This window comes from Microtus pennsylvanicus, chromosome 7 (assembly GCF_037038515.1).
Source record: "Microtus pennsylvanicus isolate mMicPen1 chromosome 7, mMicPen1.hap1, whole genome shotgun sequence".
Classification (NCBI taxonomy): domain Eukaryota; kingdom Metazoa; phylum Chordata; class Mammalia; order Rodentia; family Cricetidae; genus Microtus; species Microtus pennsylvanicus.
In genome coordinates, this window is record NC_134585.1 from 2,515,343 (window position 1) to 2,529,616 (window position 14,274).

The window sequence follows — 14,274 nt, forward strand, 5'->3', positions numbered from 1 at the left end:
AGTGGGGTGGTGAGATGAACTTTCACCTCTTCCTTATAGAGAAAGGAAGAAGCAGAAGGAACACACACCCTGTTCACATCAGCTTTCAGTTTCGGTGTTCCCATTGCTCTACTGACTGGGAGCGCTCTGCTGGAGCCGGCTGTGTCTAAGCCTCTGCAGAGGCCATGACAGCTCGTGCCAGGCTCTGCTTCTTGTCTGCTGACCTAGGAACCATGACCCTGTTGGAGATGTGGAAATCGGAGCCTGGCGTTGGGGAGACCCGAGCTTAGCGCTGTGAGAACACCGTGGAGCAGGGCTGAACTCTGAGAGAAAGATTTGGAGCCTGTTGAGTTCCCTAATATCTTGAGGTGTCCCCATGAAGTCACATCCTTTCAAAGCTGGGAGCAAAGAGAAGCAGGTATGTTTGCTCTGAAGATACCTGGAGCCTGAGTAAGAAACCAGGGAGGAGTTTATGTTCGGTGAGTCCCAGCAGGTCACATGTCTGGTGGCTGAGCCTGGAGGAGACACCTTAGAAGTCCCTGAGTTTGTCCTCTCAGGCCTTTAGGTTGCCCCCTCCCCTAACCTTCTAAAGAGTGGTGATTGGGGCAGACTAGGGTTTATTTATGTTCTTTTCAAGCCTGTCTTCACCGTGCAGGGTCTTTATCAAGGACAGAGAGAGGAGGATAAACCTGTCTGTGGGACGTGTGTGTGTGTGTGTGTGTGTGTGTGTGTGTGTGTGTGTGTGACATCTGCCGAGTGTGGGGTGATGGCCTGGAACCATGGCAGGGACTGGGCTGGGACTGAAGTGTGGAAAACTCCACAACCAAGAGCTCGTCCAAGGCCCTCGTGATGGGCAGCTCAGCCTCCTCGGGGACACGTCTGTCTCTGGAGCTGCCCAGATGACGCCTGGTCACAGTTATGGAACAACAGAAGCACAGGAGGAGGCCATGCTGTCCCCGAGGGAGGGGTGGGCACAGGCTCCGTGTCTGGGGTCACAGGCAGTGTGGACGTGGAGAGTGGGATTGACGGTGTCTCCTCTGGGCTCTCCTCAGGGTGCTGAGAGGGCAGGGCCTGGGTTCTGGGTGGAGCCTGGCTGTACTGTGGCTGGGCATGGGGTGGAAATGAAGGGATGGCTTCCTCTCAGAGGACTTGGATGTCCCCAGCTCCCCAGTCTTGTTCTGCATGGCTGGGAGGAACCCAGCATGGATGTTTGCCTGGTAGTGTAGACGTGTTTTGTCCAGAAGGGCTGACACTTGCCCTGCTGATCCTCTCCCTGCTCAGGTGTCCAAGCTCAGTGTGGAACCTGCCTCCTGCTGCAGCCCAAGGGTCTTGGTCTCCCCACCTGTGTCTCCCCGGCTCCAAGAACATGGACAAGTGCTGCAAGCATGCTCTGCTCCGCTGTGTGACCTGCCTGTTTGTCCTTGCACAGCTGCTTACCCGGGTGTCCACAGGTGAGTGTGCTCTGTTCTCTCTCCCATGTCTCCCTGCGGTGACAGGGATCCGCCACATACCAGGCTGCTCAGATGTGCACAGACTCATTAATACTGGGACCCAGGGGTTGTCTAGTGTTCCATTTACAGTGAGTTACTAATAAGATCTAGGCTGAGCCTGCTTGCATGAGCGTTAGAGAGGCTGGGAATGGAAAATTGCGAGTCCTTGCCCAACCTGCGCACAGTGGCCACACCCTACCTGGGGAGCAGAGCTGGGAACACAGCCTTGGAGCTGGCAGTGTGCCAGGGGTGTGAGGAGCTGCAGACTCCAGGGTTGGCTGAAGCAGAGAGAGCCAGGCAGAGAGAAGCAGGGGCTGAGGGTGGGAGGTCCTGCAGGGGTGAGGGTGGGAGGTCCTGCAGGGGTGAAGGTGGGAGGTCCTGCAGGGGTGAGGGTGGGAGGTCCTGCTGGGGTGAGGGTGGGAGGTCCTGCTGGGCTGAGGGTGGGAGGTCCTGCAGCAGATGGCACCCTCAGTCCCAGTATCACAGTCCTTCTGGGCTAGAGGACCAAGAGCACTCAGACTGAGGCAGCCATCTTTCTTCTTTATCAAAAGGCAATTGGGATTCCTGGTAGTGCTGGGTGATTTTTCACAGAAGTAGCCTTCGGCTCCATGTATATGGTGCTTTTTCCAGAAAGTATGACTGTGTGCCCCCTTCATGTCTGATGCCCACAGAGTCTAGCAGACTGTTACAGACACTTGGGAGTTACCATGTGGTGCTGAGAATGGAACCCGGGTCCTCTGCAAGTGGAATTAGTGTTCTTGGCTGCTCAGCCCTCTCTCCAGGCCTCTGCTCTGTGTCTTAAGGTTCACGTTAATTCAGTGGAGGAAGATGTGCACTAATACAGTGAATTCAGGGTTGTAGGTTATGAGTTTCCTGTGTGTGGTCTAAGACAGACCAGGTAGAACTATGTTTCTCAAGGTGTGTTCTCAAACCCAAGGTGTGAGCATCTGCAGGGATTTTACAAAGGCAGAATCTTGGCCCAGGCCAGACCTACTCAAGCCTGAGCTCTGGGCTGAGACCCAGTTACCTGAAAGGTCCCCTGGGAACAGGTTCATGGAAGGTGGAGAGTGAAATCCCAAGAGGTTTCCTAATGGAAGGGTCTGGGGCCAGGGGCACAGGCAGAATGGGGAGTCTCTCTCTCTCTCTCTCTCTCTCTCTCTCTCTCTCTCGCTCTCGCTCTCTCTCTCTCTCTGAGACAGGGTTTCTCTGTAGCTTATGAAGCCTGTCCTGGAACTAGCTCTTGTAGACCAGACTGGCCTCGAACTCACAGAGATCCGCCTGCCTCTGCCTCCCGAGTGCTGGGGTTAAAGGCGTGCGCCACCGCTGCCTGGCTCTGAAGATCTCTTGTACATAGACACCTAACCCACAATGCCTAGAGCAGCCTCATCCGGCCTTTGCCTCCTGGTCCCAGGACATTCTATGTCATAGTGGGTGTTCTCTGCTTTAACCTGTGTCTCTTCAGTCCTCTCACGGTGACATCTGTGTCCACAGAGCAGTTCCGGGTGTTGGGTCCCTCAGACCCCATCGTGGCTGCTCCAGGTGGGGAAGCCATACTTCCCTGCTCCCTGTCTCCAGCCGTGAGTGTGGAGAAGATGGAGCTCAGGTGGTTCCGCTCCAGATTCTCAGAAGCAGTGTTTGTCTATCGGGACCAACAAGAGCAGAAGCAAGAGCAGATGGCTGGGTATTCAGGACGCACCTCGCTGGTGAAGGACCAGTTCCACCAAGGCAAGGCTGCTGTGCGCATCGGAAATGTCCGGGTCTCAGACAGAGGGATGTATGTCTGCTTCTTCAGACAGGGTCTCTTCTATGAAGAGGCCATCTTGGAGCTGAAGGTGGCAGGTTGGTTAACTGATCCCTGTTCTAAAGATGTTGGGGGACTTGTGTGTGGGAGGAAAGTAAGGGATCATGTCACTCAGCTCCCTAATATATTTTTGAGCAATGAATTATGTAGACCAGACTGTGCTTAAGCCAGCCGTGTAGTGGAGGGTGACCCTGAACGTTGGATCCTCCTGCTTCTTCCTAGTTCTGGGCTCACAGGCATGCTCTGCCATACAGGGCTCAGGGCCATCATTGTTATTTCTATTTATTTTTTAAGTTTTTTTTGAGATGAGAAAGAGGTGATACATTCTTATATAGGTTATTTTAATCTAAATTCTTTATGTGTAGTCTCTAAATGTACTGGGCCTTGTTCTGGGGACCAGGGATCCTGCCAATGTCATGGTAAACACCAGCTGTTGGGTTTTATATTTTAGAGGCGTAGGCAGAAAAAGTCAGAGAGCTCCAAAGAGACGTCAGTGAGAAATGATGATCAATGATTAAGACAAATGATCGGGTAGAGGAAGGGAGGGTGTTCAGGGCTTCCCTGGGTGGACCTGGGTGTCCTGGTCTCCTGGAGCTCACAGGTGTGTGGAGAATGGGGAGACGGAGTGATGGTTTCTACCTCAGGGCTCTGGGTTCAATGTCCTTCAGTTCCTCTGGGTCTTGTGGTTGATAGAAGAGTGACCCGTACCCTCTTTCCCATAGCAGTGGACACTGTTATCTTTCTGCTGTTGAGCAATGGGGGCAAATCCTGGTCCCAGCCCTGGAGGGCTTTCCTCTTCAATACCTGTGTTTCCCATGAGAGGTTCCTATGAGACGCACAGGTGATCCTGGGGTCCCTGAGCCTAAAGTGTCTTCTAGGGTCCTCACATGTGTCCTCCTGCAGGGATGGGCTCTGTCCTTGAAGTGCACATCAAAGGTACAGAAGATGGTGGTGTGTGTGTGGTGTGCAGTACTTCAGGGTGGTACCCGAAGCCCCAGGTGCAGTGGAGAGACTCCAGAGGGGAGAATCTCCCAGCATCCTCTGAGACCCACACTGAAGATGCTGCAGGTCTGTTCAGCATGGAGAGCACATTGGTGGTGAGAGACAGGTCCTTGGGGAGTGTGACCTGCTCCACCTTCAACCCCATCCTGGGCCAGGAGAAGGCCATGGCCATGTTCATCCCAGGTGAGGGCTGTTCCTCACTCCTACAGAGCTCGGGAAGAGGATGTCCTTTCTGGAGTGTGCTGGGCTGCCTGTCCTCAGGTGTGCCCCTCACTGGCTCTCTGCCTGGGCCACAGAGCCCTTCTTCCCTCAGGCTTCTCCCTGGATGCCAGCTTTTGCCGTGAGCATGACCATGATGGGACTTCTAGTCCTAGGGTCTTGCTGTTTTCTCATATGGGAGCAGCGTGCAAGGCTGCAGGGTCATCAGGAATGGGAGAATCTGCAGCGTGAGCAGGAGGAGTGGCAGAAGACAAAGGAGCATGCGCTGCAGACAGCCTGTAAGTACTGATGGCAGTGAAGGACTGGGCCAGAGTCTCCAGGAAGATCCAGGGTTCTGGGATCAGAGTAGGTGGCCCCCGAAGCCCCGAGAGCAGGGCTGGAGTCCTGGGGTCAGCTGGGCTCTAGTGCAGACTAGTAGGAAACATTGTTTCCTGTTTTTCTGCCAAGTGCACAGCTCCTCTCTTCTGTTTTTCAGGCAGACTCCAGGAGGAGCTGGGTGAGTCACACTTTTCTTCCTGAGCCCCGTGTGTCCCCCCATGCTTTTCCTCCTGACTCTGTGTCCCCTCCGTAGCCCAGCAGCTCACTTGAGTCCTCATGTTGTTTTTCAGATTGGAGGAAGGCAGCTTATAAGGCTGGTGAGTGACTGCCCCAAAGTCCCATGGTTCCCTGTGCACATGCGCCCAGGGGTGCCCTCTCCTTGATTCTAGGCAGAATGGGAACCTCTTGAGGGGACAGAAGTGGAAGGTTCTGGGATGGGGAAGCCTGTTCTATGGGCTTTTCAGATCTCTGCTCAGAGCTGGAAGACCTGGGTCTCTGGATGTGCCCTGTGCCCCAGGGCCTTATTCCCACCAATGCCTGTTGTCTGTATTGTTGACTTTTGTCTCCATTAGCTCTGGACTATTGCCTGCCCTGGGGGCTAAACACCAGAGTTAAACTTTCAGTGAAGATGCAGGCAGGAACCTGGGGCAGGAACTGAAGCAGGGACCACAGAGAACAACCTCTTGCTGTCTCGCTCCCAATGGCCTGCTCAGCCTGCTTGCTGGTCCTCTCCAGGATCCCCTTCCCTGTACTGACATTGTCTACAGTGGGCGGACCCCTTCTACAATAATCCTAAACCATGATAACGCCCCACAGTGTTGCTTGCAGCCGTTTTTATGGGGGCATTTTCTCAGCTGAGTCTCCTCCTCTCAGATGACTCTAGCTTGTGCCCAGCTGACACAAAGCCAACCTGCAGAAGATGTTTATAAGTGAATCAGGTCACAGATCCTGGAGTGTGACCTCCACCCATTCCACAGTCATCCCCCAGGGAGTCTGTTCCCTCAGCTCTGAAGGTGTTGATCAAAGTGATGGGCAGAGCCAGGGCTGCGGACCTGAGTGGGAAGGGATGGTGAGCTGGGTCCTCTGGCCTCCAAATCTACCTTTCCAAAAAACTCTGTTGCCGTCCTAGTTTCTGACAACTGCTGAACAATTTTACTTTATTCTCTAGGATAATTTCCTATATAGCACTTGTTTTAGTTACGGTTTCTATTGCTGTGAAAAGAAACCTTGACCACAGTAACTCTTAGGAGGAAAATATTTAATTGGCTTTCTCTTAGTTCAGAGGTTAAGTCCATCATTGGCATGGCAGGAAGCAAGGTGCCAGGTGGGCAGACATGGTGCTGGAGAAGGCGCTGGGCGTTTTCATGTCTTGACTCAGGGACAATAGAAAGTGGTCTCTCTTACCTGAGCATAGGAGACCTCAAAGCCCATCTCCACAGTGACACACTTCCTTCAACAAGACCATGCCTACGCCAACAGGGGCACACCTCCTAATAGTGCCACTCCCTTTGGGGGCCATTTTCTTTCAAAACGTCACAGCGACGTATTGGTTATTAACAACGAAGCTGAATATTCTTAGAATACTTTTATTATTATTATTTTAGTAATTCCTTTTTGGGTTTTGAAGTAGAGGCAGGTATTTGACAGCCAAAAAGCCACATAGCATCTGACCCGTGGGAGACAGCCTACGGCACCATTCTCCTCATCCCTGGTCCATGGAATTTTTCACAATTCTCTGCTGCCTCTGCATCTTGCAGAATCCAGCTCCTCAGGGTCCTCTCTCCTCCTAGGTAAACCTCACCTTTAGAATGGAGGAGGATGGGTTGGTGGACTGTTTGAGTGGGCTGTTCTGATTGGTTCTCAGGAGAATATGTTCCTTTGCAGCCTGGAGGAAGGCCCAGCTGTATGCAGGTGCGTGACTCTGGAGACCGCTGTCCTCTGGGCGGAACACGGGTCTTAGGGTTTCCCTGCTGTGTTGAAACGCTATGACCAAAAGCAACTTCAAGAGGAAAGAGTTTGTGTGACTCACACTTCCAGTTCACACCACAGCAAGTCTAGGCAGGAGTCGCACAGGGCAGGATGTGGAGGCAGGAATTGGTGCAGAGCCAGGAGGAGTGTCGTGTCCTCCTGGCCAGCCCTATGACCACTGTCCACGGGAAGACGTAGCCCACCATGGGCTGGGTTCTCCCATACCCATCATCAATCAAGAGAATGCCCCAAGGACTTGCCTACAGCCAATCCTATGGAGGCATTTCCTCTGTTCGGATTCCTTCCTTCAGATGACCCTACCTCTTGAGCTGTCAGAAGCAGCTACCCCAAGGAGGCCTGCACAGAAGTGGGGCCATTAGTTTTCTGTCATGGAGAGAGGGGTGGGCTCATGGCCCCTCCCCCGTGGATTTACAGGAAATTGTTGGTTACTAGGAGAGAAGAATCACAAGGCCCTTCCTCTCCCTTTTCAAGAATGTGTGTGAGTGTGTGTGTGTATGTGTATGTCTCTCTGTGTATGTGTGTGTTTGTGTCTATATGTACGTGTTTCTCTGTTGTATGTGTATATATGTGTGTCTCTCTGTGTGTTTTTGTGTGTATGTGTATGTCGCTGTGTGTATGTGTGTATGTGTGTGTTCGTGTGTATGCATATATCTCTGTGTGTATGTATGTTTCTTTATGTGTGTGTATGTGTATATATGTGTATGTGTATTTTTGCATGTCTCTGTGTGTGTATATTTATGTGTGTATATATATTTATGTGTATGTGTTTGTATATATGTGTGTCTCTGCGTATCTCTCTGTGTGTATATTGTGTGTGTTTGTGTGTATATGTTTATGTGTATGTGTATATGTGTGTCTTAGTGTGTCTCTGTGTATGTATATTTATGTGTGTTTGTGTGTGTATGTGTATATATGTTTATGTGTATGTGTATATGTGTGTCTTAGTGTGCCTCTGTGTATGTATATTTGTGTGTGTATGTGTATATATGTTTATGTGTATGTGTTTGTGTATATGTGTGTCTCTGTGTGTCTATTTGTGTGTGTTTATGTGTGTGTATGTATTTGCGTGTGTGTGTGTATGTATATGTTTGTTCAGCAGGTACATTGTCCCCACAACTCCCAGGTCTGTGTTTCACGAGACAGGCACTGACCAGATGGGTACAGTGTCTGAAACCCCTCACATGACCTGTTCTTCTCTTGTAGATTGGCGCAGGGAGCACTTCCAGTCCTGTGAGTGACTCTGGTCCTTAGGGACACTCCTCCTGCTCTTCCCATGGCTCTGGTCCCTCCTTCAGCTCCTGTGGTGACAACCTCAGTGGTGGTGGTCTGGGAGGCAGAGGGGATGCTCACTAAGCTGGATCTGGTTCTCAAGGGCCCTGTGACCTTGAACCCCTAGATGGCCTTTTGTTCCCTTCCCCTGCTTGCCAGTTATGGTCTTGAGCCACAGGCTGCTCTGGGGGGGACTTTTCCCCCTGAAGAAGCTAAGAGACTTTGAGGTGGAGGTGGGATGGCTGAGGCCTTGTTTAGGGGCTGGAGAGGACCTCCCATGATTGGTAACTCTCCTTCAGGGTCTGTCATTCTGGATCCAGACACTGCCCACCCCACCCTCGCCATCTCTCAGGACAGGAGGCGTGTGACCCGGAAGGATACCACTCTGTGCCTGGATGACCTCTTCTGTGTGTTAGGCATGGAAGGCATCTCCTCCGGAAGACGCTACTGGGAGGTGGAGATAAGGAATGGAGACAGCAGCAAGTGGACTCTGGGGGTCTGCAGGGAAGATGTGGAGAGAAAAGGCTTTTACTCAGAGTGTCCCCAAAAGGGGGTTTGGACTGTGGGGCGGTCTAGCAGTGGATACTGGGCCTATATTGACAGTGGGAGGGCTTCATTATCCTTTAGGCAAGCTCCCCAGCGTGTGGGGGTGTTTGTGGACTACAGCGAAGGCGACATTTCCTTCTATAACATGAGTGAGATGTCCCATATTTTCTCCTTCCATGAAGCTTCCTTCGCTGGGACTCTTTTCCCATACTTCAGGCTCAAGTCCGGAGATGTTTCAATGATTCTCAGCTCCTTGGAGCATGACTCTGAGGGAGAAGAAGGGGAGGAGAAGGGAAGAAGGAAGAAGGGGAGGAAGGGGAGGAGGGGGAAGAGGAAGAAGAGGGAGAAGAAAGGGAAGAGGTTATTTTTGCCTTCTTTGGAAGAGTCTGGGAATCCTCCAGGGGAGGGGTTCACCCCAGGCTCTGGAGTTGACTCTCCCCCAGGGGAGGAATCCCCATTTCTCCCTCATCCTGGTGACGCTTTTCTCCCATAGTGCAGTTCTCTGCCTCTAAGTTGTCAGTGTGTGTCCTTGTGGGACTGTAGAAGCCACAGAAAAGCCCGCAGGCTGAGTCCTGGAAGGGCCTGGAGCCTTGACACTGCTCTCAGATCTGACTCTGTGGCTGTGGGAACAGGGCGTCCATGCCTTCTGTTCAGACACCAGGCGATGAGTCCTGACCATTGCTTCAGCTGGTTTGAATTATGGGTAGGCATGCTCCTTTTGGTGTTAAATGGCATTTTCCTGGGTTTCATACCTTTTGGTAGGAAACTGACCAAGGGCTGAATGGACATTGTTTTAACTCATTCATCTGGCCATGGGACTCTAGGGTCTTCTGTGTATGTTGGCTCTTGTGACCAGTGTGCCGTGAATCAGGGGGAGCTGACCTCTGACACATGACTTCCTGTCCTCAGGATTCTTTCCCAGTAGTGGGATTTCTGGGCCATAGATAGTTACATTTGGTGACCTTCTCTGTGGACAACAACCTGTGCATCAGGTGTCCATGGACCAGCCTCATCCTAAGTCAGTCTGTTAATAAAATAATTTATTACACAAAGTGTTTGATTCTATAATCAAGTCTCTCTACCCACACATAAATATACATATGACTATGACAATTTATATTTACTAAAGATTGACTTCATGTATTTTAACTGTTTATTTGTGTATGTAGATATGTATGTATGTATGTATGTTTGTATGTGTGTATGTACCTACCTACCTATCTATGAATCTCTTTCTCTCTCTATGTATGTATATATGTATGTATGTATGTATCTATCATTTATTTTTTAAAACAGGATCTCATGCGACCCATGAACCTCTCTTTGTAGCCATACATGATGTTATGAATGAGAATGCCCCCTGTAGTTCCATATGTTTGGATACTTGGTTCCCATTGGTTGTGGGGTTGGGGCAGGATGTATGTAGCCCTGATGAAGTCATCACTGGGGTGGGCTTTGAGGATTCAAAGCTGTGCCTTATTCCCAGCTCGTCGTCGCCTCTTCCTGTGTGTGGATGAGGACATAAGCTCTCAGGTCCCTGCTGCAGTCACCATGCTTCCACTCCCCCGTCACGGACTCTGCCCTCTAGAGCACTCATGGCAGGACAAGATGGTGCAGGTTTCTCCACCTGTGTTCTTGCTGAAGACATTTCAAGTCTAACTATAATGTGATCTGCTTGGAGAATCCCTTGGAACCCCAACTGTATTCTAGGTACCTGAGGTCAATAGGCCCCAGCTAGCTCATCGTGTCTTCTGCTAATTTGCTTGCCTGTGTGAAGGCCCCTGAAGGTGTTGAGTAAAATGTCAGAATGTGGATTTGCATTCAAAATCTGGACACTTGGGTCTCATCTGGGCCTCAGAGTACCTGGGTGTCGTCCCTTCTGTGTCCTGAGTACCTGGGTGTTGTCCCAGCCAGCTGATATCAAGACTTTCTGTTGGCTGTGAAGTGTCTGAGTGGTCATCTCTGTTCCCATTACACAGTAAGTCCAAGTAAACGCTTTCTTATATACATTGCCTGGTTATGGCATTTCAGCACAGAAATAGAGAAATAACTAATATGGAAATTTGTATTAGAATTGTGGGGTCTGTTTCTCCACAAATTTAATGACTGTAGATTTTAATGTCAATTGACATAAACTAGAGTCATTTTGGAGGAGGGATGAACTCTCAGTTGAGAAAGACTCCCATCAGATTGGCCTGTACACAAGTCCATGGGTCATTTTCATAACTAGCGATTGGTGGGGTTGGCCCAGCCTGTTGTGAGTGGTGCCATCCCTGGGTGCTGGTCCTGGGCGCTTTAAGAAAGCAAGTTGAGGCTCTGCTGCAGTTCCCACCATCCTGCAATCAGATGAGATACCTGCCTCCAGGTTACATCCCCCGACACCCACTGAACACTGTCCCACAAGACACACTCTTCTGCCCAATCCCAAGCACCTGAGCACCCTCCCTGTGGCCGGCCCTCACCTGCAACCCCAGCAGACCACACAGGCACAGGCATGAAACACACCAGTTGAAAAACAGCCGGCTGCATAGACACAGGTGCAAACCACAACAGTTGGAAGAACCAGCACAGGCAGAAGCCACAGCTTTGGAGGAGAAGAGTAAATGACAGCGTAAGAATCCATCCAACAATGGAAAGAGCCGTCCTGCCTCCACCAGAACCCAGTGATCCTACAACAGAGAAGCCTGAACATCCAATGCGGCAGAAACACAGGAAAATGAACTTAAAGATTACTCTATGAAGATGACAGAGGCTCTTAATGAGGAAACACAAAATTCTCTTAACGACGTCAAGGAAAAACAAATCAGAAAATCGAAGAAATCAATAAATCCCTTAAAGAATGCTAAGCAAGTCAAGAAAAACCATCACCTGATGAAGGAAACCATTCAACACCTGAAAACTGAAATAATCAAGAATCAAGACACAATCAAGAAAACACAAACTGAGGGAGTTCTGGAAATGGAAAATCCGGGGAAGAGAACAGGAGCTACAGATGCAAGCATCACTAAGAGAATACAAGAGATGGAAGAGAATCTCAGGCATTGAAGACACGATAGAGGAAACGCTCGCCAATCAAATAAAATGCAGTGTTTCTGTCTCATATCAGGATCCATCTGGTATGGGACAGAAAGAAGGAAGAATTTTGGAAAGATATTATTTTTCCCCATTAATACTTTTGTCTCTATAGTACCTTTCATTGAATGTATGTCTGTATAAATAATGTTTATGTTTTTCACAATGAACATTAAATTTTCTGCAGTAATCTATGAAGTTTCCAGGAAGAAGGTGGGCCCCACAACAACGAATCCACCTGGCTGTTATGACGTCATGATGCTGACAGTGCTACTTTCAGATCGGTTTTGGATATCACATTAGGGATGTTTTAAAGGTCAAAAAATATATAATTTAGATAGATCATCTTCAATTGCCTCAGAGATCTGTAGAATATGGCATTTAAATGTTTTAATATCTTAGGTTCTTCATTTTTATGGCAATGAGACGTGTTTGCTTCTGGCAGCACCAACCTTGTTCAGAGAAGATAATGGACACTGAAGAAACTCCATATGGAATTTACTTTCTTTGTGGGAAAAGTAAGACACTGGGCAAGAAAACGCCCATGTCTCAAGCTGTCAGTATACTGTCCTAATTAGACAAGCAGCACACGAAATATCCTGCTTCCAGAAAAGTCTGTTGAATTTGTTATCCCTGTAGGCTGAAGACCGAAGCCTCAATGTTGCAGAGGAACTTTGGGTGCCTGTTCAGGAAGTCACCGTCTCTGTCATTACTCAAGTCACTTGCTTGCACTTCCTGCTCACACAGTTAATATGATTTCCTTCTTGGGTCTCTGAGGGAGTTCAAGACTAGTTAGCTATAGTTATAGTTTACCAGATACAGAAAGCAAGCTATGATAAAAAGTAAATTAAGTATAAGACTTTGGACTCACCAAAATAGGATAGATATAAAATATTTTCTGTGAGTTTGTCAAATGCAAATGGACTAGACATTGTTGATGTATTTACTGCCTGTATATATTGTATATAGTCATTGTACTTATTGTATATAGTTTTCTTATATTAGTTATAGTTTTTTTTTTTTTAGACAAAAAGGAGAAGTGTAGTGGCATTTCATTTGTGTTTTACTAACTAAATACTGCCTGAAGATCTGAGAGTGAAACAGTCCCACTGGTCAGCATTACGGACCAGATCACGGTAACACACACCTTTAGCCGCAGTAGCCGTAATGACGCACACCTTCTTTTTGAGTTCTGGTTGCCATAGAAACTGGGTGGTGCAGGCCTTTGATGGTGGTGGTGCTTACCTTTAATCCCAGTCCCAGAGAGGATTATAAAATAGGAGGAAACAGCTCTCAGAGACAGTGTCTCTCTGAGATTCCAGGACAGAGGAGTGCCATTTCAGACTGAGGTCAAGGGAAGAGCCAGTGGCTGGCTGTTTTGGTTTTCAGATCTTCAGGTCCAACCCCAATTTCTGACCTTGAGTTTTTATTAAAATCGTGTTTCCACCGACCTCTCAGCTTTGATTTGTTTCACCAATTCACCCTTGCGTTGATTTCTCCTGTCTTCAGCTGCATCCCATGGCCTGGACAGGCAGGGATGAGCATGCAGTGCCCGAGGAGACCACAAGAGGGCGCAGGTACCTAGAGTTGGAGATGTGGGCAGCTGTGAACTCCACCTTCAGACAGAGACATGGTGCTGGGTTCAAACCATCATCTCCTGCAGGAACAGTAAATGCTCTTAGCTGGAGATCATGTTTCCAGGCCCTTGAAGACATTTTTAAAGGCCATTTGACCCTCCTGCACTGGACACCAACAGCTGGCACATCTGCTGAGGTCATGTGACTTTGACAAACTGCAGATTCTCATGCAAATGAGCTGGGACAATCACATGGCTGCCACCTGGTTGACTTAATGAGATGGATTCCAGTTTCTGACAAATAAGAATGTCAAGGAAAGGCTATATTTTATGAATAATAAAATCAATTTTATGCCTATAAATTTTATAGACCTACACAGAGGGCAGGTGAGGTGGGGCCCAAGGCCAAGGAGTAGATGTGTGAAGCTGAGACCCAGAGAGGCGAATATTTGAGATGAAACGTGTTATGGCCAATCCCCCTGCCTCTGCCGTCAGTGCTGGCATTAAAGGCTTATGCCACCACCACCTGCCTTAAAAACATTTCTTAAGATTAAGTCCTATCTCAAAATTTATAAGATTATTATATATCTATATTTAAGCTTTCCATCATGATATTTATGGTCATATACAATACTAACTAATTCTAGAAATAAGCTTCATCTAGCTTCCTGTACATGGCTTCGGGTTTGAGTCTGAGGCAGGTAACTGGGAACTAAGTTTGTGTATCCCGAATGTATTTAACAGACTGTGGTCCTTTAACCCAGAGACCTGCTGCATATGTGTTGGAGCCTGAGCTGGCAGGAATGAACAAGAGGTACCTGGGAGGGTGTGCAAGGTTACAGGAAATGGTTGATTAAGAGAAATGAAGACTGAAACATGGGATAGCCTGGGAGGACAGAAGGTAAATACCAAACATCCCGAAGTTTATTTCTCAGCTAGCATATATACTAATTACAGGCAAAAGGCAGAACAAAGGGCAGTAGAGTCTGCTAGGCCCCTCCCTGCTCCGTCCT

The 14,274-nt window shown here is 48.9% G+C and overlaps 2 protein-coding genes across 3 annotated transcripts in view; one reads left to right on the forward strand and one right to left on the reverse strand.

Moving 5' to 3' along the window:
* Positions 1-14,274, reverse strand: part of LOC142854236 (H-2 class I histocompatibility antigen, D-D alpha chain-like) — a 99,724-nt gene that overhangs the window by 47,457 nt on the left and 37,993 nt on the right. The window lies entirely within an intron of this gene.
* Positions 94-9,665, forward strand: LOC142854231 (butyrophilin subfamily 3 member A2-like). Its single transcript, XM_075979510.1, has 10 exons — positions 94-458; positions 1,261-1,430; positions 2,961-3,308; positions 4,174-4,455; positions 4,569-4,769; positions 4,967-4,987; positions 5,100-5,126; positions 6,694-6,720; positions 8,002-8,028; positions 8,367-9,665. Exons 2-10 carry the CDS (start codon positions 1,346-1,348, stop codon positions 9,104-9,106), a joined length of 1,758 nt encoding a protein of 585 aa, XP_075835625.1. The 5' UTR covers positions 94-458; positions 1,261-1,345; the 3' UTR covers positions 9,107-9,665.

Bases quoted from the DNA above. Each gene is read 5' to 3' on its own strand.
- LOC142854231 (XM_075979510.1), top strand. From the start codon at position 1,346: ATGGACAAGTGCTGCAAGCATGCTCTGCTCCGCTGTGTGACCTGCCTG. The intron at 5,127-6,693 runs GTGAGTGACTGC...GTTCCTTTGCAG, and splicing joins GAAGGCAGCTTATAAGGCTG to CCTGGAGGAAGGCCCAGCTG. The intron at 8,029-8,366 runs GTGAGTGACTCT...ACTCTCCTTCAG, and splicing joins CAGGGAGCACTTCCAGTCCT to GGTCTGTCATTCTGGATCCA.